The 20,247-nt window shown below is 30.6% G+C and overlaps 10 protein-coding genes across 10 annotated transcripts, besides 4 other annotated features; 5 read left to right on the top strand and 5 right to left on the bottom strand.

Moving 5' to 3' along the window:
* Nucleotides 1-100: 100 nt before the first annotated feature.
* On the top strand, nucleotides 101-1,135 carry TVAGG3_0953730 (protein of unknown function (DUF3447); the record flags this gene model as incomplete). Its single annotated transcript, XM_001581607.1, has 1 exon — nucleotides 101-1,135. One exon carries the CDS (start codon nucleotides 101-103, stop codon nucleotides 1,133-1,135), a length of 1,035 nt encoding a protein of 344 aa, XP_001581657.1.
* Nucleotides 1,136-2,314: 1,179 nt separating this feature from the next.
* Nucleotides 2,315-2,344: a mobile genetic element.
* A 41-nt stretch (nucleotides 2,345-2,385) lies between these two features.
* On the bottom strand, nucleotides 2,386-3,405 carry TVAGG3_0953710 (Chibby family; the record flags this gene model as incomplete). Its single annotated transcript, XM_001581606.1, has 1 exon — nucleotides 2,681-3,211. One exon carries the CDS (start codon nucleotides 3,209-3,211, stop codon nucleotides 2,681-2,683), a length of 531 nt encoding a protein of 176 aa, XP_001581656.1.
* Nucleotides 3,406-3,939: 534 nt separating this feature from the next.
* On the bottom strand, nucleotides 3,940-5,313 carry TVAGG3_0953700 (uncharacterized protein; the record flags this gene model as incomplete). Its single annotated transcript, XM_001581605.2, has 1 exon — nucleotides 3,940-5,313. The coding sequence occupies one exon, from the start codon at nucleotides 5,311-5,313 to the stop codon at nucleotides 3,940-3,942; it is 1,374 nt and encodes a 457-aa protein (XP_001581655.2).
* An 822-nt stretch (nucleotides 5,314-6,135) lies between these two features.
* Nucleotides 6,136-6,975, top strand: TVAGG3_0953690 (exocyst complex component Sec10-like family; the record flags this gene model as incomplete). Its single annotated transcript, XM_001581604.1, has 1 exon — nucleotides 6,136-6,975. The coding sequence occupies one exon, from the start codon at nucleotides 6,136-6,138 to the stop codon at nucleotides 6,973-6,975; it is 840 nt and encodes a 279-aa protein (XP_001581654.1).
* Nucleotides 6,976-7,048: 73 nt separating this feature from the next.
* Nucleotides 7,049-8,344, top strand: TVAGG3_0953680 (exocyst complex component Sec10-like family; the record flags this gene model as incomplete). Its single annotated transcript, XM_001581603.1, has 1 exon — nucleotides 7,049-8,344. One exon carries the CDS (start codon nucleotides 7,049-7,051, stop codon nucleotides 8,342-8,344), a length of 1,296 nt encoding a protein of 431 aa, XP_001581653.1.
* Nucleotides 8,345-8,731: 387 nt separating this feature from the next.
* TVAGG3_0953670 (ankyrin repeat protein family) lies at nucleotides 8,732-10,210 on the top strand (the record flags this gene model as incomplete). Its single annotated transcript, XM_001581602.1, has 1 exon — nucleotides 8,732-10,210. The coding sequence occupies one exon, from the start codon at nucleotides 8,732-8,734 to the stop codon at nucleotides 10,208-10,210; it is 1,479 nt and encodes a 492-aa protein (XP_001581652.1).
* Nucleotides 10,211-10,575: 365 nt separating this feature from the next.
* Nucleotides 10,576-11,778, bottom strand: TVAGG3_0953660 (protein serine/threonine kinase protein; the record flags this gene model as incomplete). The annotated part of the gene is made up of 1 exon (XM_001581601.1): nucleotides 10,576-11,778. The coding sequence occupies one exon, from the start codon at nucleotides 11,776-11,778 to the stop codon at nucleotides 10,576-10,578; it is 1,203 nt and encodes a 400-aa protein (XP_001581651.1).
* Nucleotides 11,779-12,211: 433 nt separating this feature from the next.
* Nucleotides 12,212-12,249: a mobile genetic element.
* Nucleotides 12,250-13,201: 952 nt separating this feature from the next.
* Nucleotides 13,202-13,341: a mobile genetic element.
* Nucleotides 13,342-13,947: 606 nt separating this feature from the next.
* Nucleotides 13,948-13,984: a mobile genetic element.
* A 27-nt stretch (nucleotides 13,985-14,011) lies between these two features.
* Nucleotides 14,012-14,983, bottom strand: TVAGG3_0953620 (uncharacterized protein; the record flags this gene model as incomplete). Its single annotated transcript, XM_001581600.1, has 1 exon — nucleotides 14,554-14,976. One exon carries the CDS (start codon nucleotides 14,974-14,976, stop codon nucleotides 14,554-14,556), a length of 423 nt encoding a protein of 140 aa, XP_001581650.1.
* A 2,791-nt stretch (nucleotides 14,984-17,774) lies between these two features.
* Nucleotides 17,775-18,984, top strand: TVAGG3_0953610 (uncharacterized protein; the record flags this gene model as incomplete). The annotated part of the gene is made up of 1 exon (XM_001581599.1): nucleotides 17,800-18,936. One exon carries the CDS (start codon nucleotides 17,800-17,802, stop codon nucleotides 18,934-18,936), a length of 1,137 nt encoding a protein of 378 aa, XP_001581649.1.
* A 54-nt stretch (nucleotides 18,985-19,038) lies between these two features.
* On the bottom strand, nucleotides 19,039-19,885 carry TVAGG3_0953600 (uncharacterized protein; the record flags this gene model as incomplete). The annotated part of the gene is made up of 1 exon (XM_001581598.1): nucleotides 19,195-19,875. The coding sequence occupies one exon, from the start codon at nucleotides 19,873-19,875 to the stop codon at nucleotides 19,195-19,197; it is 681 nt and encodes a 226-aa protein (XP_001581648.1).
* Between the last annotated feature and the right edge of the window lie 362 nt (nucleotides 19,886-20,247).

The following is a 20,247-nucleotide window of genomic DNA, read 5'->3' as shown; positions in this document are numbered from 1 at the left end:
GATTAAGAATTTTAATCAAATCATAGAACAAAATTGACTATTATTCGAGATAATACCATATGTAGCCAGCATAAACCAAATTATTTTGTTTAAATTTTACATGTCTGATCAAAACATTCATATAAATAAATTCAATGAACTGCGAAGTATTTATAAATACCACATTGATTCATATAATGCATTGTATCAGCTGCAAACTGAAAATGAAGAAGAATTAAACAAGATTTACAAAATGATCAAAGCAGAACTGATTGATTCAAAGAAATGCCCTCCCACAAATATTATGAATAGTATTTTAGAGATCATTCCTTATAATAATCGCTATTCAAAGTCATATTTATTTCTTGCCAAACTCATATGTGATGATTATCATGTCAAAGATGTCTTTAATGTTAAAGATATTTCAAACTACTTGTTTTATAAAGAATATGGAATTATATTAGACAAAAAATATGATTTCGAAGGATTTAAATCTGAAAATCTGGATATTCATACAGAAAATACAATTTACAAAGCAATTATGTATAATGACCTAGAAAGTTTCATCACATTCACTGAAATAGATGGTTTTGATAAAGATCAAAAACTTAAAAGCAAATTATATCCATATTCTATGAAAAGATATTCATTACTTGAATTATGCTGTTACCATGGAGCAGTTGATTGTTTCAAGCTATTAAGGACGAAATTCAATTCAGAAATAGCTCAAACATGTCTAGATTTTTCATTTTTAGGCGGAAATCCAGAGATCATGAGTGAATGTTTGAAATATCAAAAACCAGGTAAATTTTGCATGAAAAATGCAATTATTTCACACAACATTGATTTTGTTACATTCTTGATGAATGAATACAATATAGAAATCGATTTAGGTTCATGTGGATTATTTAATAATCTTGAAGCGTTTTTAGTTTATTTCGATCAAACTAATGATGTTAACAAATGCTTTCTTATATCCCCTTATTTCAATACTCCATCTCTTTGCAAATACTTCCTTTCAAACGGTGCAAATATCAACGAAAAAGATGACTTTGGAAAAACTGCTCTTCATTATGCAGCAAAAAATAATATTATAGAAATAGCCAAACTTATTATTTCACATGGCGCAAATGTTAATGAAAAAAGATTGTATTAGAAACACGGCTCTTCATTATGCAACAATAAATAATATTAAAGAACTAGTCGAACTTCTTATTTCACATTGTGCAAATGTTAATGAAAAAGATAATATTGGAAGAACCACCCTTCATTGTGCAGCTACAAGTAATAGTAAAGAAATAGTCGAACTTATTATTTCACATGGTGCAAATATCAACGAAAAAGATAGCTTTGGAAAAACTGCTCTTCATTATGCAGAAGAAAATAATAATAACGCAACGGCCGAGCTTCTTATTTCCCATAGTGCAGTAAAATAGTATTCCTATATATAATATTTCTCGTTCTTTTTCTGATATTTTTGATAATAGATCTTATTAAAATTTAAAAATGTCGTCAATTACCTTTTTTAGTGGAAATCAGAAGTTAATGTATTAATGCTTGAAAAGCAATAATACTAATTTAATGTTCATGAGGAATGCAATTATTTCACATATTTATGATTTTGTTACTTTTCTGGTGAACAATACAAATTGTATAATCTTATTGCAACACTTTCAATAATCATCAAACATTTTTAGTGTATTAAGATCAGACAAATAATATCAACAAACACTTTATGTAGAATATTTAATTTTGCCCAATGCACAAACCAAATCAAGTATGAACATACACTTCTTCATTATGCGACAAAATATCATACTAAAGAAACAAAAGAACTGCTTATTTCACATGATGCAAAAATCAATGAAAATGATAATTATGAACGAACTTCTCTCCATAATGCAAAACTTCTAATTTTCTAAGGTGTGATATTCTGAATACAATTTTCATACTCATATGCTATGGTTGAACTCGAAAAATGAAATGAAATATAATTTTCGAGAGAGGGTCAAAGTTGCTATTTGTCACTTTTCCACAAGAATATAATGGGGAAAAAGTTATCATATAGTTGATCTCATTGACTAAGGTGACAGATGCATGTAGTGTAATGGGATAAACAGTGGGATTGCTTATCTAAGTCCTAGGTTCGAGACACATTGGCTTCATTTTTCTCTTTTTTATTGACGTAAACTATTCAATTTTTGTGTTCTCCATTCAAATTTCAGAATTTTTTTTGCAGATTTCACGCTACATTCGAAGTTACCTTTTGTAACAACCACCACTGCCTACGAAAGACGAAAGTGTGTCACGATTTCACCCGGAAATCCGACGGTTGTTTAAGAGTATGCACTTTTGTCACCTACTCATATAATTTTCTATACATAAATAAAAAAAAGCGATATTTTTATTTTTAATAAAATTAATGTCAGATCTCAACAGTACATTTCATTTGATCTTCTATTTTTGCTTATGGCATATAAGCAAATCGTTGATTTTTTTTAATAATCCAGAGATTTAACTTAAATGCTGTTTTTTTTGAGACAAAAACATTGTAGCACTAAGTTTTTTGCTTAATATCATAGTGTCATAGAAGATTAATTATAAATATTAAAATTATATAATTAATCTAATATTAACACATTTTTTTTGGTAATGATCTAATAATTCAATTGTAAAAAGAGCATAATCCAATTGGCTATGATCAATCACTACTATCATCCATAACTCCTGGGTAAGAACGAATGAGATCTTCAAGATCTTGTAATTTCTCTCTTAAATGAGCCTTTTTCATCTCATAATCTGTATTTAGATCAAGTAATATTTCAATTTCTGCTCGAAGTTGTTCATTCTCTTCAATATATTCCTGCTTTCTTTTTTCTGTCATTTCAACGCACGCTGCTTCATAATCAGTGCCTAAGTTGAACCAAAAGCCATCAACCCATCTATAATGTAAATCCCCTAGATTCAATTCAAAAGGAGTTAAAGATTCGGGGGTAAAATTAAAGTAAAAGTTTTGTGGTTTTCTTTTTCCAAAATTTCTTTCAATAAATGTCGGTTTTGTCCATCTTGAAATTGGAATTGGAGAACTTCCGTATTCAGGAACATTTGGAAGAGGGAAAAGATCATCTCTTTCTGCAGATCTATCAGTCAAAGATGAAATAGATGTCAATGGAGCATTTGAATATGTTTGCTTTGATGATTCTTCCGTATCAGACGTGGTAGTTGAATTCATAAACGTAAATATGTCACTTTTTATGTAAAATTTATATAATTCAAGTTCAGAGATTCAGTTTAAAGAATCAAAAAACGAGCTAAGTTACAGATTGAAGTGCATTTACATGGTAAGGAATATACAAATATTGCATCAAATGAACTTTTTAAATGCTTATAAAAATTAAATTCATGAAATTTGGCACAAATTAGCAACATATCAAATGCCACAAGTCTATAAAGTTAAAATTGCTCATACTGAGATTCTCATTCGCCAGATTTACCTAGAAATAAATTCATTTTGAAAAAAAAGTGTGGATCAATCAGATACTTTTGTAATACTAACATATCTGATATCTACTGTAGTAAATGTGAAATTGCTCTAATATAAGTAGCGTTCAACTATATTTATTATTCTTTTTTAGGACATATCAAGATTTTATACAAAAGTTTGGTTCTCTGTTATGCAAATTGATAAATTTATGAAACATGAAGGATTGATTCTTTAAAAATAAAAATAAAATAAAAAATCTTTAACAATATGAGTTCATTTTGAATGTATATATCCTATTTGTTTGCTATTTTCATTTATGTAAGCTATTTAAAATTGAAGGTTATCTCGAAATTCTAATTGAGAAAAGAGTTATTTTATTCAAATTGGGAACCTGAAGATGAAAATTAAAGAGATTCACTATGAATAAAAAATAAATAAAAGTTAAAGTCCCTATATACAAATTTTATTATAATCAATTATTTCTTTTCCTCATTATATGGAGTCTGTCCAGGTGGAGCTGGAGCTGCTGGGGCAGGTGGTGGTGGAGGAGCCTGAAATTGAGGAGGCTGATTAGGAGGTTGATATTGTTGAGGAGGTGGTTGTTGGTAAGAATTAGGTGGATAGTAGTATGGTTGTTGACCATTTTGTGGAGGTGGAGGAGGTTGTTGTCCGTTTTGAGGAGGTGGGTAATAATTGTATTGTGGAGGCGGTTGTTGTCCGTTTGCAGTTGGAGGTGGCTGATTGTAATAATAACCGTATGGTGGTGGCTGCTGTGGTGCGCCTTGTTGAGGTTGAGGAGGATATTGTTGTGGATATCCTGGAGGTGGATATTGTTGTGGTGGGTATTGTTGAGGTGGGTATTGCTGTGGGGGTGGTGCCTGCGTCTGTGCTTGATTTTGGGCAGCTTGGGCATCATCGCTTGAAGAACTTGAATCTGAAACAGCTTCGCCATTCTTTTGCTTGTTGATTCTCTGTCGCATCTTCTCTTCGAACTTCTTTTCCTTGTGAGAGCCTTCACATAAAGCACCTGAAGATACACAGAGGAAAGTAATCGGGAAGAAAACTAAATGGAGAATGTAGAAGATAAGCCAAACAACGCCAACTAAGACAAGAATAAAGGCACCCTCGTCAGCATCACCAGCACCGCCACATGAGCAAGGGTCATCACAGCAGTGTTTTTTACAAACGAATCTGGGCATATCGCAGCAACAGCAGCATTCGCAAAAGCATAAACTGCAGACATATTCAGCCAGTGGTATACGGCATGTGATATCTTCAGCCTTCGCTTTTTTATAGAAGAATTTATATGATTTCTTGAAAAGACCTGGGTAACGGTTGAAGAAGCAGTAGTATACACATCCACATCTGATGACACATGTTGGATACTTAACGATGGCATAGTGAAAGATAATTGAAGAAATAATAACGATAACAACATAGAAAACCAGCAAACCAATGAGTAGACCTTTATATTGGAAATTGCTATAAAGTGCTTTCCTTTCGATGTTGAGGTATTTCTGTTTTGAAAGAACTTCTTTTTGTTGAGAACTAACTCTGAACTGTTTGAATGTGATAGACTTTTCGGTTTGTTTGCTGGAGTTAGATGGAATGAATGTGATGAAACCTTGTGAATTATTCAAAACTAAGAAATTGTTGTTAACGTTTGTTAGTTTTGTAACTTCTTTGTGTTCGTTGTCATAAACAATGAAAGTATAGTTGTCAATAAGATGCAAATACATTGAAACGGCTTGGTTTCGACCAACTTTGCCTTCGAAATCAAAACGAACACAGAACTTTAATTCAGTGACACAAATGTTGTTGTTGTTTATTAGACAAAAAGCCAAGGTCATTAGCTTTATACTCCTTCTGACACGTTAAATCCTTTGATAAAGCTAATTGCAATAAGATAAACATTGATTATTGTTTACCAACGGCGCTTTTTTTATTTTAATAGTTAATGTGCAAAATCATTTTTAAATTGTTTTTCTTTAATTTCCGGCAAAGTAAGAACAGTTTATTCTTTCAATTTTGAGAGATAAGATCAAATTCAATTACCCTTTTTGAATAGTTTACAAATTTCAAGATTTTACATATAGTAGTTTTTTTAAATCGCACATGATCTATGCAGCCTTAAAATATGAGTAAACACTTCAGTATGATATGATTGCTTTTGCAGAGTAAATCAATATATTATAAATTCTTATTATACTCAATCTTTCATTGCAGCTATTGAAAATATCAGCTTCTAAAAGTGTGTCTGAAACCCCACCGTATATGTTCATTTTGCGAAAATCATTCTTTTGATATCCAAATTCATCTTTATTTTTTTAGTCCTATTTTGTACACAGGTGTAAAAACTTATACTTGGTATTTAGATGTAGTTGCATCAATAGCTTTCCTATATTTTGGGTGCGAAGCACCGATAATAGAGTTTGTCAAGGGAGCTTATGGATATTTCGTTGAATAATGTATGTTTTCATTCCATGCTATTAACTGTTGTCGATTAAATTAAGAATATTTTTACTCTATCAAGCTATGGAATCCAAGAAAAAAAAATTCAGAATATTTTTCAGAATTCTTTTCAAAACATAAAACCTTTTAAATTGCACATAGAACATCTTGCTCTTCATCTCCGAATAATCGAACGTAAAAAATTGAAATAAAAGTGACAAATGAAAGGAAAAGAGAGTTCGATTTATTACTTGGATCAAATTACGGCAGGCAAATATATGAGCATTGTTCGTGAACGTGATTCCAAGAAGATTCCTGTTACTGAATTTTTAATATCAGATATTGAGAAGGCCCTCAAAGCTGATCAAATCGATTTAATGAAACTGAGGGAAAGTAATATTCTCGATTTAAAACATTGTGCTAATGAAGCTGCTGCTAAACAACAAGATTTCGTAGCAAATCTTTCAAACATTAAAGAACAGCTTATTGCGACCAAAAGCAAATCCAACGAGTTATATGCATCTACAAATCAGATTTCCACAGATTTCGCTAAGGTTACAGACCAACTTGACGTTGCTGCTTCTCTTGTACAAAGAGCAGAAGATATGTCAATTGTTATTAGCTATATTCAGCAATTTAACGTACCACTTGAGGATCCACCAATGGTCAAAGCACCAAATCAACCGCAACCCGATCCAAATAATCCGGATGCTCCAGTAGAAGAAAAAATGATTTCAGCATTCGATCCACTTGAAAAACTTATTGCCAAGGTTAAATTCCCTTCATCAATATATCAAAGAGCTGAACTTACAGCAAAATTATTGAAAATTGTCGCAAGTGCAGAAGGAGATTTCCTTTCCAACGCGAAGACCAACCTTCAAAACTACAGAGAACACTTGAAGAGGGAACTTGTCGAACTTTTCCAACAAAATCAAAAAGTTAATAAATACGAACAAGCAAAATGCGCTGCTGCTCTAGATTTACTTCAAGCGGAATGCCTTGCTTATGTCAGATTCCGGAAAGAAATTTTTATTCAAAGAAAAGTATCTTTTCGAGGATGAAAGCATCTTAATTGACCATTATAGGGAAACATGTGCTTTCTTCATTACAGATTGCAAGAAAAACTGGGAAATCATGGATACAATTTTTAATAAGAGTCAACAACCAAAATCAACGCTTGTACAGATGGTTTTTGAAGCAGTATTCAATCCTTACATTACAAACGTTCTCAAACATTATTTATCCCAGAAACAAGACAGATTTTCAGAAATGTTTTTCAAAATTCACAATGAAACAAACGAAATGCTAAAATCAATATGGGCATTAGATGGATCTTCATTTAATAACCAGAACATTACAGAAAATACCTTCAGACCGTTCCAATACGAATATGAAAGGATTGAAAACCTCGCAGTTGCAACGGCGATGAGTACAAGTGTTGCTCCTGTTCTTACAAAGCTCAGAGCTATTATCGAAAACTCAAAGAAATGGCTCTCAAAGCGTGATGAAGAAAATTATGACATTTTTTCGGAATTTAATCCTCAGTTACCAATTACTATCCTCACTGCTGGTGCCTCTGCATGGGAACGATGCATTGTCTTATCGGATCCATCAAAGAAACACCAGATTTTGAAAAATTTAATTGATATCATTATTCAAGGCAATCTACGTGATTATTTGATCACGTATCTTGATGCTTGTCGTATCTGCATGCAGAAAGATAACGATGTCTCCATTGTTCCGAAGTTTTTCGCGATCACATCTGTTATTAACATGACAATCCTCACGATTGAAGCTAAATACAACCAGATATTGAAGCCAGTCCTACAGCAGAAGCCTATTGACCACGATGCCTTCCTGAAAGAAAGAGATTCCCTTGTAAATTCTCTTGAAGAAGGAATTACAAAGAATTTGGAGATATGCATCAGTACAATCGTTGACAAAGTGAAGAATATTGTTTCCACGAAGACTTTCAAGCAATCATTCCTTCGCCAAAACGTTTTAGGATCAATTTCTCAACCTTGTACTGAAATTTGTCAAATTTTGACAGGACCAAATTCGATTTATTCAGAAAGTCAAAGTTTATCAGGAGAAAACAACATCTCTTTCTGTTCTGTACTTTGCAAAGAGCTGATTGACACAATAATCAACACTCTTCTTGAATTGAAATATGATTTTCCTGAAGGAACAATGCAGTTATCAATGGATATTTGCGAGTACTCGAACGCATTTGCAAAATTCAATTTAGATTTCGTGAATAGTAAGTTTGAGGACTTGGACAAAGCAGCAAAGTTAATGTGCACTCCTGCAGACAGAATTTCTCAAATTAAGAAAGATTTGAACATGCAGCCAAAAGCAGTTGATTTGGCAAGAAAGTTACTTCCTTTGAGAACAGACTCTAAAGAAAATGACCTTGTTAATGCTTTATAACTTATTGTAAATAATACTGTATATATGTGTTTTTAATAATCAGAAAATTTTTTTTTATAAAACTCTATGAAATTCATTAGATATAATGAGTTTTGGTATTGCAAATCACCATATAGTGCCTTGTTTGGCTGTTATACCTTTTTGCGATTGTAATTTACCGATTTTGCAAGAAAATGCCAGAATGTCGTAAGTGAACCTTAAAAAGTACAAAAAAAGAACGGAAAGTTGACTTTATTTCTCATCTTTGGTACAATATCTCAACAAATACCTAATCTAATCGAATAAACAAACAATCTCTTCATGAAACGTGTGCATTCAATCTCAATTTTGATAACAATGAAATAGTGGGAAAAAAATTCAAAGAATTTGTAAAGTAACATAAAATTAATGAGTCAATCGCTTGTTCAGAATTTTGAGTATACTGCAGCTCACATCAAAGATTACATTGATGATGATAAGTTATTTACTACGTTCGAAGTCCAAGATATCAGAAAAATCATGAAATTTGCAAATTTGACAACAAATGACTTCAATACTCTTCTGAAGCAATCAAAATCTATAGTCAAAGCAAACGATTTATATATGTGTATTCGCTATGCAAATGTTTCTATACGAAATCATGAAGAAGTCATCAATCTTCTGAAAACTGCTAAGAAATACCTTAAACTGACATTCCTTGATGGAACTATTGACTTTTTAATACAATCGCAAACTGTAGAATCATATTACACAGAGAAAATACAAATTCTTCAAGCAGAGTTAAAAACCATTCATGAGCAAAAACAAAAAAGTAACAAAGAGATTGAATCACTTCAATCCCAACTCAATCAAATTATGACCGAAGAAAAAGTTCTATCAAAAATTTCAGAACTTAAAAATTCTAATGATTTTTATAGAATTTACAATTTCTTTGAAGAACTCTCATCTCAAGGAAATCAAAGAATGATTTCAAAGGCATGCAAAGAAGGTCTTTGGTTAAAGGAGGCTACTAAGAGCGAAAATTTTATGGAAATAGGTAATGTCCTTCATATAGCATGTGAAAAAGGAAATCTCAATCTTGTAAAATCTCTCATTGAAAGTGGTTGTGATAAAGAATATCCTTCTTGTTTTAAAAATACTCCATTAGATCATGCATCAATGAAAGGTCAACTTGAAGTTGTTCAATATCTCATCTCTGTTGGAGCTAATATAGAAGTGAAAAGTACTGGTGGATGGAATCCACTCATTTATGCATCAATGAAAGGTCAACTTGAAGTTGTTCAATATCTTATCTCTGTTGGAGCTGATAAAGAAGCAAAGACTAATTATGGAATTACTTCACTCATTTGTGCATCAGATAATGGTCATCTTGAAGTTGTTCAATATCTTATCTCTGTTGGAGCAGATAAAGAAGCAAAGGATAATAAAGGATTGACTCCACTCATTTGGGCATCAGATAATGGTCATCTTGAAGTTGTTAAATATCTTATCTCTGTTGGAGTTGATAAAGAAGCAAAGTCTAAATATGGAGAAACACCACTTATTTTTGCATCACAAAAAGGTCATCTTGAAGTTGTTAAATATCTTATCTCTGTCGGAGCTGATAAAGAAGCAAAGACTATTTATGGAAGTACATCACTCATCTGTGCATCACAAAAAGGCCATCTTGAAGTTGTTCAATATCTTATCTCTATTGGAGCTGATAAAGAAGCAAAGGATGAAGGCGGGTCTACTCCACTCATTTGTGCATCAATTCATGGTCATCTTGACGTTGTTAAATATCTTATCTCTGTTGGAGCTGATAAAGAAGCAAAGAATAAAGATGGGAAAACATGTTACGATTATGGAAGTTGTAATATAAAGGATTATCTATCATCATTAAAATGAATTCATTAATTAATGTGGCTGTTCTGGTTGATTGTTTACATTAGATTTTTGTTCGAATCAGGATTACATTATATAAAAGCATTTGTCTTCAAAAATTTTAATAAACACCCACTTTTATACATATAAATTACAAAATTTTTCACAAATATAATGCAAAATACTATTAATCTAATTTAATATTGATGATATTAAGCCAAAAATCTCGCAAATTCTATATTTAAGTAAAAAATAACAAACAAATTATTTATAATAATCAAAAAGAGTTTTTTGAATTAAGCAAACATTTCAAGGCCAACAATTATACATTGCTGATGCATCAAAAATGTTAACCTTCAAATTTGATAAAAAATTATTTTTCCAAAAATCTAAGTATGCAAAGGTCTCAGCATTCTCTTTCCAGGCACAATCGATCTGCGATGTGTAATCTGCAAAGTTGCGAGAGATTTGAACTTTGCCAAATTTTCAAGGTGTAAAGGCTTCGGAGTCTTCTTCTTTTTGAGGGGAGGCAGCACTGTTGGCAATGCTGGAAGATTTTGTAGTGGATTCTTGAGAACAAAGTAAATTGTCGTATCATCATTTATTTCTCCGTTTTCGAGTTCTTTTTCGAGTAATTCTTTGGATATTCCGTATGTTTCGCATTGGCTTATAATATCCGTGTCAATCTTCTCTGGATTTCTCTTGAATTTAAGACAATCTGAATAATTTTCAACTTTGTAGTAAACAATTGGTCTCGGAGCGCAATTATAGCTTTTCTTTCCAGTATTCCTGAGCCACGGATGAGAGGCAATCTGCGCAAACGATGCTCTTAGCTGTGGACGGGGTTGGAGCATTATATCTAAAAGATTCTGTAAATCTAGGGAGATACCGCTCAGTCTTGCAATATTTGTAGCTTCTTCGATAAGAAGACGTGCATCTTTCTGTTGTAAAGTAAATGGCATCGACATTGTAAGAGATGCATACAATGTAACGCCTAAAGAGAAGACGTCGCATTTTTCATTGTACTCGTTGCATCCTATTACTTCTGGGGCTGTGTATCCGGGAGTTCCAACGACTCCGGTAAGTTTATGGCAATAAAATGTATCAGAAAGGCCAAAATCGATGACTTTCACGTTCAAATTATTGTCTATTAGTATGTTTTCCATTTTGATATCACGGTGAGCAATAAAAAAGTTTGTTTGTAGATAATTGAAAACGTCAAATAATTGAGAAAAAATTCTAAGGGCTTCTTGCTCTGATAACCCTTTTCGAGACATTACATATTGATAGAGCGTTCCTCCGGATGCATATTCCATGAAAAAGAAGAGCAAATTCCCGACTTGAGATAAACGAAATAATTTTGCAAGATGTGGATGGCTCACTTGCATGAAAACACTTATTTCTCGTATGATACCATTAAATGCTGACTTTCTTTGTGCATGTAAATCAATGATTTTTACGGCGCAAAAATTATTCGTACGAATATGACGCGCGATTCGGACAGAGCTAGAGGCACCTTTTCCTATCTGTTCACGTATCTCAAAGCCATCGATAACGCGCCCTTCTATGTTATCGATAGTTAGTTCATCCATAGAAAATTTTGATGTAAAGTTTTGCTAGCAAAATGCGTTATTGCTTTGAAACATTGCTATTATGCAATTTTATCCGGAAGATTTAAATTCAACCATAATAAAAATTCTGTTTTGTGAGGAGCTCTGAAAAATTCAAAAATTGAAAATGCTCGCCTTGAGATAGAAATTATTATACAATAAAAATGGTCAAAATTAATTGAATTCAATGTGAAATTTCAATAGTTTATACTGCCTCGTATTGGCATAGACGTAATTGGGTTAATGATCGTAGCAATACGTTTCTATCTTGAGCGATGAGTTTCAATTTGTATGATAGGCCTAATTTAACTATTATTCAGACCGTAATCCTAATTTCTGAAATATCATATAATTTCGGAAATAAGATTCAGGTAATCTGACTACTATCATTAGGCTTTTGATTTACACTTTAGATTGTTGTAAACAGAAATTCATCAAAAGTGACACCTCAGAAAAGCTAAATTATTGAATTTTTGGAACTTTTGATAGAGCACGTTTTTAAATATTAATTAAAGTAAATGTATATTTTGTAAAGATTCTTTTTAATAAAAAAATAAAATTTTGAAGAAGAACACAAAATCTTCTGAAAAATAATATCACATAAACTCATATTATTTTCTAATATATAACTATTTTATATAAAAATCAAATTCAATGATCTTAAAAGCGAAGGATAAACCTCAAAATTTACGAATATAATGAGTGGGAATATAATGCTTATCTATCATAAAACCATATGAAATATCAATTTTTGCTTGACGCCTAATTTTTGGAGTAGGTGCCAAAAGTGCTTACTCTTAAACAACCGTCGGATTTCCGGGTGAAATCGTGACACACTTTCGTCTTTCGTAGGCAGTGGTGGTTGTTACAAAAGGTAACTTCGAATGTAGCGTGAAATCTGCAAAAAAAATTCTGAAATTTGAATGGGGAACACAAAAATTGAATAGTTTACGTCAATAAAAAAGAGAAAAATGAAGCCAATGTGTCTCGAACCTAGGACTTAGAGCAGCAATCCCACTGTTTATCACATTACACTACATGCATCTCTCACCTCAGTGAATGAGATCAACTATATGATAACTTTTTCCCCATTATATTCTTGTGGAAAAGTGACAAATAGCAACTTTGACCCTCTCTCCTAATTTTTGACGACAATTAGCAAAAAATGTTAAACGTTAACACTCAGTCCATTTGAATATGAAAAATAAAATTGACTTTGATTAAATGTTTTTATTTATCATGCAATTCTTCTTGCGACCAAAGATTTGAATAAAAGTTCAAAAAATAAGATAGCTTAAAAAATAATATACGGTAGTGTTTACTAATAGATGAATAGTATATAAATTCTATTAAAATGGATTTGATCCAAAAAATATAAAACCAAAAATAATTGTTATAATTTAAGGGTGCCCTATAACGATAATGTAAACATCACAAAATTAACCTTATTAGAACTCGAATGAATGGATTATCCGGATTCTAGTTCTCAATATAATAGCCTTAAAAGTGCTTTTCTGAGGGTGGTCTATCGTCTATAGGGCACCCTTAAATGAAGAAGTAATTTAAAACGATTTTATTTATGATCAAATTTTATATATTTTTTTGGATCAAATCCATTTTAATAGAATTTATATACTATTCATCTATTAGTAAACACTACCGTATATTATTTTTTAAGCTATCTTATTTTTTGAAATTTTATTCAAATCTTTGGTCGCAAGAAAAATTGCATGATAAATAAAAACATTTAATCAAAGTCAATTTTATTTTTCATATTCAAATGGACTGAGTGTTAACGTTTAACATTTTTTGCTAATTGTCGTCAAAAATTAGGCGTAAAGCAAAAATTGATATTTCATATGGTTTTATGATAGATAAGCATTATATTCCCACTCATTATATTCGTAAATTTTGAGGTTTATCCTTCGCTTTTAAGATCATTGAATTTGATTTTTATATAAAATAGTTATATATTAGAAAATAATATGAGTTTATGTGATATTATTTTTCAGAAGATTTCATTCTATATGCCTATGAAAAGTACTCTCAAAACTAACTTTTTCCTAATTATAATTAAATCTAGAATATTGTATTATGCTTAGTATTATTTCATTTTTCTCATTCAATTTAGAATTTACAAATGTCAAAAAATTGAGAGCTGTCACTTTTGATGAATTTCTGTTTATTACAAGATCAAAAGTTTATTAATAATGGTCCTATGTGGAAAATTATTGAACGGTAACTTCACTCGTTTTTTTACAACATGTTTTACATTTTGTTGGATAGAATTGGGAAGTTAGTTAATTGAATAGATTATCTAGCTTAAAAATCTTTCCTAATTAATTTCGGAATATGAATTCAAGATGAAAATGATAAACATTACTATACTACCGTAAAAACATGTTATTGTAGTGGTTCACATCACTAATTTGGTAAACCAAACAAAATCAATAAGAATTCATATTTTTTTGTATGCCAAAACTGCTATATTAGGATAAAATCTAGTCAAACTAGCATGAAAATTCAATTTGATAAAATGAAACAGTTCAATTCTTATCATTAATGCATGAAATTATTTTCCAGATTGAAATTAATCAAACAATTTATTTTTATGAGTGTAACAGGTAATAACAATGTATGATATTGATAATTCGAATTAAAACAACAATGAACAAGCAAATAGTAAATCTCGTTAGTAAATAAAAGATAAAATTAGAGCAAGAAATAATTATAAATAGATCATACAGCGTATGTAGATCAGTTATGGGTAGTTGCATACATAGTAGGACTTGAACCATTTCTTTGAAAATTCTCTGAAGTTATAACGGCAGGGTTTGTCCTTGCAGGAATATCCAATCCTGGTATAGATCGCGGCCGCCATATTCTTGCTGAAGCATTTGGCCTTAAAGGAAACTTCGTGTAGTTTGTATATGGAACATCTGGATCAGCTTGACGGAGTTCCGCTATTCTCATCTGAATAGTTTTCTGAGGAAAACTTCTTTGATAGTTTGGTGAGAGTGCTCTATTTCTTGGTGCTCTATGTTCAGACGAATTTCGAGGAGTGCGAGGTGTTTTGCCTCTTGAACCATTGAACATTGAGAAAATCATTTTGTTAATCTTATTTATATCTTTATCTACTTCCTTTTCAAATGTTACCCACTGATTCGCATCAACGTTCATAAAATTTTGTAAAAAATAAACTTTTCAATTATTGTTGAAAACATCATTGATATGCTCAAAGGCATCAGAAACTGATTTCGATATTCCTTGTACTTGCCATTATGCAATTTAATCTAATTCAAGATATGTTGATTAGTCAAAGATATTTAAGTGATAATTTTCAAAGTTTTTGTCGCAAGATCTATAAATCATTAAATCAATGAAGCCCTTATTTGTATCCCATGCTGTAAATATGGTAATTTTGATTAGCTAATATGCGAATTTAATATAAATTATAAATATAATGAAATTTCAATTATGAAATTATATATCTAAGTTCAAGAATTGAATAAAACCTTGTACTAAGTTCTAAAATGCATTTTGCAAAGCACATAATACCTTTTTATATTAATCTATTAAGGATACCCTTACATTGCGTAGTTAGAAAGAAAATATGATATTGTCATGATTGCTAAAGTTTTAGGCTCCAGAAATGAATATACATCAAACTGAAACAATTGATAAATTGAATGAACTTTTGAGAGGTTCTCAAATAAAAAAAATTATCTAATTTTTTACAATATTACTATTATTTTATCCACATATGTATATATAGTAATTTGAGAAAACTTTTAGGAAAAAATAAGTTTAATAAAAATCTGAATTTTACTTGTTGTGGGATTGTTATTAATTGACACTCCAGACGTATTACTAATAGTTATGCGTATGCAATTAAAGTATTTCTGATGGACAAAATGTGAGATTTATATCAGATAATTCATTTCTACTATTAAGTTATTCATTTATGAGTTTGCACTTATTCGCACTAAATAAATAACTATTAAAAATTGTTTTAATTAATTGACACCATATAATAGAGTGAATTTTGTTTGATCAAACAACAATAGATGATAGATATAAAGCCAAGAAACTTGCTATTAATATGCTCTACTTGCTATTTCAATGTAAGTATGATATTTTCTAAATGTTTCGTTCAGATAACTTAGATATATTAGTCAAAATTTGAAATTTTAATAGCACATATATTAAAAATAATTATTATTCATAAAAGATTAATGAAATAGTAAAAAAAAATCAATCAAATTATAAAAATACAACATTTAGAAGAATTCTTATTATCCTTCAAAAAGTCAGTATTTCTGCTGTAATTTTCTACAACATTGTAGTTATTGCACTTTGTCTATGGATTTGTATATATGTTATATATAAATTATATATCTAAACTGCCCATAAGTGCAATTTTTATATAAATTGTTTATTTCTTTAACAATTTCATATGAAATATGCTTTTTTAAGCGTATCAAAGCTGTGTTCTTAATGTGCATGGATATATCAAGAAAAATGTCGAAAAAAAATGTGAATTCATAAATTCACTGAATTTTCACCGTTTTTTGAATTTTGCTACAGCACTAATATTAAATAATACTAAAATCTTCTGTCTTTGTAAAAGAATAAATTCTGACAAAAAGTGCTCGTTTAAATTTAATGATCATCTGTATGACTAAGTGGTAAAAAGTGTTTATGACCAAAAAAGGGTTACATGCTTAGTCTATTTTTCTGACAGGATACTCTAGATTTACATGATCTCTATTTCATATCTCCGTTTTTAGATTCTTCGACAGATTTTATGATAGAAAACCAAGATTAACAAATTTCCGGCATGTTAATGAAGAAATCTGCAGCTACCCTCAATATTATTTCAATAATCAGTATCGTTTCTCTTACAATTTATTTTTTTCTCAATAATTTAACAAGAAATAACAATACACACTTGGTTTTACGTATAAAAGCTAAGTGTCGAACTTAATCAACTTTACTTACTTAGCAAATGAATATTTTTGTGGTTGCGAGTTCTGAATGCTGAAGTTTTAGATTTCTCTATAAATGATATCATTGCACTTACAATGTTGTTCCAGCCTATCGCATAAATCATAGAAAATCCAAAAAAAATAATATAAAGAAAATTCATGTCATGAAGTTCAAAAAATACCGTGTAACATTAAAATTTGTTATGCATAATACATTTTAGCTATTATTGATTTTTTTTAATTTTCGAGAAATTGAATGGTGAGTCCGATAGAGAAATTTTTAAAAATCCTAGTCCCTCATAGAAGTAATTTCCCTCGTCTCCCATACTTCCAAATGTATGCATATGACATAAACTTTTATGCATTACACAAATGGCCAATAATATCTATAGAGTAAAAAATTAGAAATTTAATTTTTTTATATGATAGTTATATTTCAGATTTGCGAGCGTAACTTTTTTCTCCATGGCATACTTGTTTTAAGAGCAAATGATCAAAATCGTCCTTCAATTATTGAAGGAGCTGATATCTTTTGAAAATTGAATTGAAAGGGTATTCAATTTTCAAATTTCCTCTCAATTTTGGAAACATATCAACTCTATGAATTAACAATTATGTGCCTTCACAGTTTATCAGTCATATAAGGTGCTTATAAAGAAAAAAGTTACGCTCGCAAAATATGTTTTTATATAGATTTCACATAAAATAATTATGTAATTTCTAAAAAGAAGATTTTTGTTCTTGAATATTAAAGTGTATTGTAGTTTAAAAAGTTTTAAATATGTTGCTAAAATTTCAGGTTTATAGCTCATGTCTAGCATGACTTCTTCGTATGCGCAAAAAATCTGACACGTAAGGGTATCCTTAAAATCAATTTCATTGGTCTGAATTTCAAAATTCTTATGATTTCAAACACTAGCACACAAACTATATTTTCCTCTTCTGCTGTAAAAATCTGAAAATCTCTTTTTGATCAAGATAACAAAAAGCGTTACCTCTAACAGAAAAAAAATTTATGGCGACTCTTCTCCCACCACGCTATTATGGATCTATATTCCATATTGAATATACGAAAGATGAAAAGGGGGAGAAGAACTTAGAACCAGCAATTTTGATAACTGGAAAAGATAGTTTTATGGTATTAACAAAAGATTGGTCTAAACCAGTTGTACAGATATCAACAAACAATGTTCAAGAAATGAAAAGGGGTAAACATGGCGTGCATTGCAAATATAAAGCCGATAATAAAATCCAACACATTTATTTTAAATCAGAAAAAACTGATAAACTTTATTCCGCAATTACTGTCGAAACATCAAATACAGCTCAAATGCCAAACTATAATACATTGCCTAAAGTAATTCCAACATTTAAATTCGAAATGGACTCCGTTACAGAAGAATTATATCAAAATTTGATCAATTTACAGACAAGATTCTATTCATCATTCAATTGTGCTAAGCCATCGCAAATTCCTTTTGTAGATTTACTTGTTTGCGTTTATAGATTCAGATATTTAAATGATTCAGCGGATCAAATACAAAATAACGTTGATGCTCTGCTTACTGAAATCAGACGTCAATTTTTCAGCGATTGGTGCCTCGCTTTACTCAAAGCTGCACAATTTGATCCAAAAGTACCAAATGCTTACGATTTTTCGCTTAGAATCGTAACAAGTCTTCTCACTGATATACATTTAAACTCTGATTCCATTGAAGCAAATACAACTGATTTATATAAAGCAGTTGGAGAAATGTGTGAACGAGGAGATGCAACAAATATTACAGCTGCTGTCAAATCCATGCTTGATATCTTCGATACAATGTATGAAGATGGATATAAAGCTCAACCATGCGCAAATCAAGCAATTCTACGAGTTCTAACAAGAGTTTTGCTTCTAATGTTCTGCGGAAATATGCTTCAGATATATCCAATTGAAATCGAACGACTTGTTATTAGAACTGCAGAATTTACTGTCGCTGCTTACAATAAAAACCTCTTAGAAGAGCATTTTAAGATACTACGTAAGACTGTTGACTCATTCCATAACGAATTATTAAGATTTATGGATACAAGAAGATACGACCCATTATTTAGGTTTGTTTACGTATCGGCTGAGCTATCAGAAAAGATTAAGAATACAAAGCTTTAATTAATCTCTGTTTTTTGTTAATTTTACATCAAAATTTTTTGTTTTTATTAAAAGATATTGAAATGATAATATAATTCAAGACTTTTACGATGTTACCTTACTCTTTTATATTTCTTCGAAAAAAGCATTTGAATTATAGGATTATTAGTCAACAAAATAACATTTTTACTATATCTAACATTATTTAAACAATATAAGTATATAAATAAGAGCTAAGAAGTTCAAAATCTCCAATTAAATTGAAATATTCTAAAAAGATTATGAATTGAGAATTGAAATTATTCTAGCCAATTCTTCATCTTGTTCAGAAGTAAATGATGGTTCGCGTGTAGTTGAAGATTCATGATATGAATCATGGTATGAATCAAGTGATTCTGGCTGCATTGTTGTTTGAGACATAGTATAAGATCTGACTTTTGTTTGTGATTTTGATAAATCAGTGTCTATACGGCATTGAATTTCAATATCGTTAAGATTAATTGAAGAATCTTCTGTATTTGTTGTACGACTACAGTAATTATTTTTGGTTTGAACGCCAGTTTCAACGTGAATTCTTTCATGCTTTAGTTTAAGCTCTCTAATTGTATCTCGAAGAGAAGTAATTTCAGCTTGAGCTTCCCGATATCTAGCTCTTGCACTTTTTCGGCCAGCTTCGACCTTTTGAACTTCTGATGTTAATTGCTCAATTCTTGCTTGAGCAGTTTTTGAAATTTCAACGGCATCAAATAATTTTGTTTCAAGTGCTTCAACTTGGTTTTTCATAACATCTTCTCTGCCTGAAAGTCTCTGAATTTCTGCTTGTTTTGAATTATTTTCTTGCTCTAATAAGTTGCAACGCTTTTGAAGTTCATTAACTTGTTTAATAAGTTCCATAAGCTTATCTTTATCCTGTTTGCAAAGATTGTCTAGTGTATGTGGTAAAGAATTTGCTGTACTCATAGAAAAAAACTCGCTCAATAAATTTTTAGACGTTTATTTTCAATAACTTTTCAATAATTGCAATACGTCGCATGAAAGTACATGCTTTATTGATTTTCCTTTCAAAGTGAAACCTTGGATAACTTCATTTCGATCATTACCACCGGAATTTGCTGAAGATTTTTTCCTCTTCCCGCTTTGAAGGTTATATATATACCGCCCGAGGGGTAACTTTGCGGATGGAAGATCTGCAAAGTTCCCTCGATCTAATTATTAATTAAAAAATATGTAATAATATGGAAAAAATTAATATCGCATTATCCATCACCCTTATGCTTTGTGATTGTGTGTAGATTCATCCCAATGCACCAAATTTTTAAGTTTTATAATTTT

The sequence above is a fragment of the Trichomonas vaginalis genome, chromosome I, assembly GCF_026262505.1.
Source record: "Trichomonas vaginalis G3 chromosome I, whole genome shotgun sequence".
In the NCBI taxonomy this organism is placed as follows: Eukaryota; Parabasalia; order Trichomonadida; family Trichomonadidae; genus Trichomonas; species Trichomonas vaginalis.
This window is presented reverse-complemented; position numbering and strand designations above follow the sequence as displayed.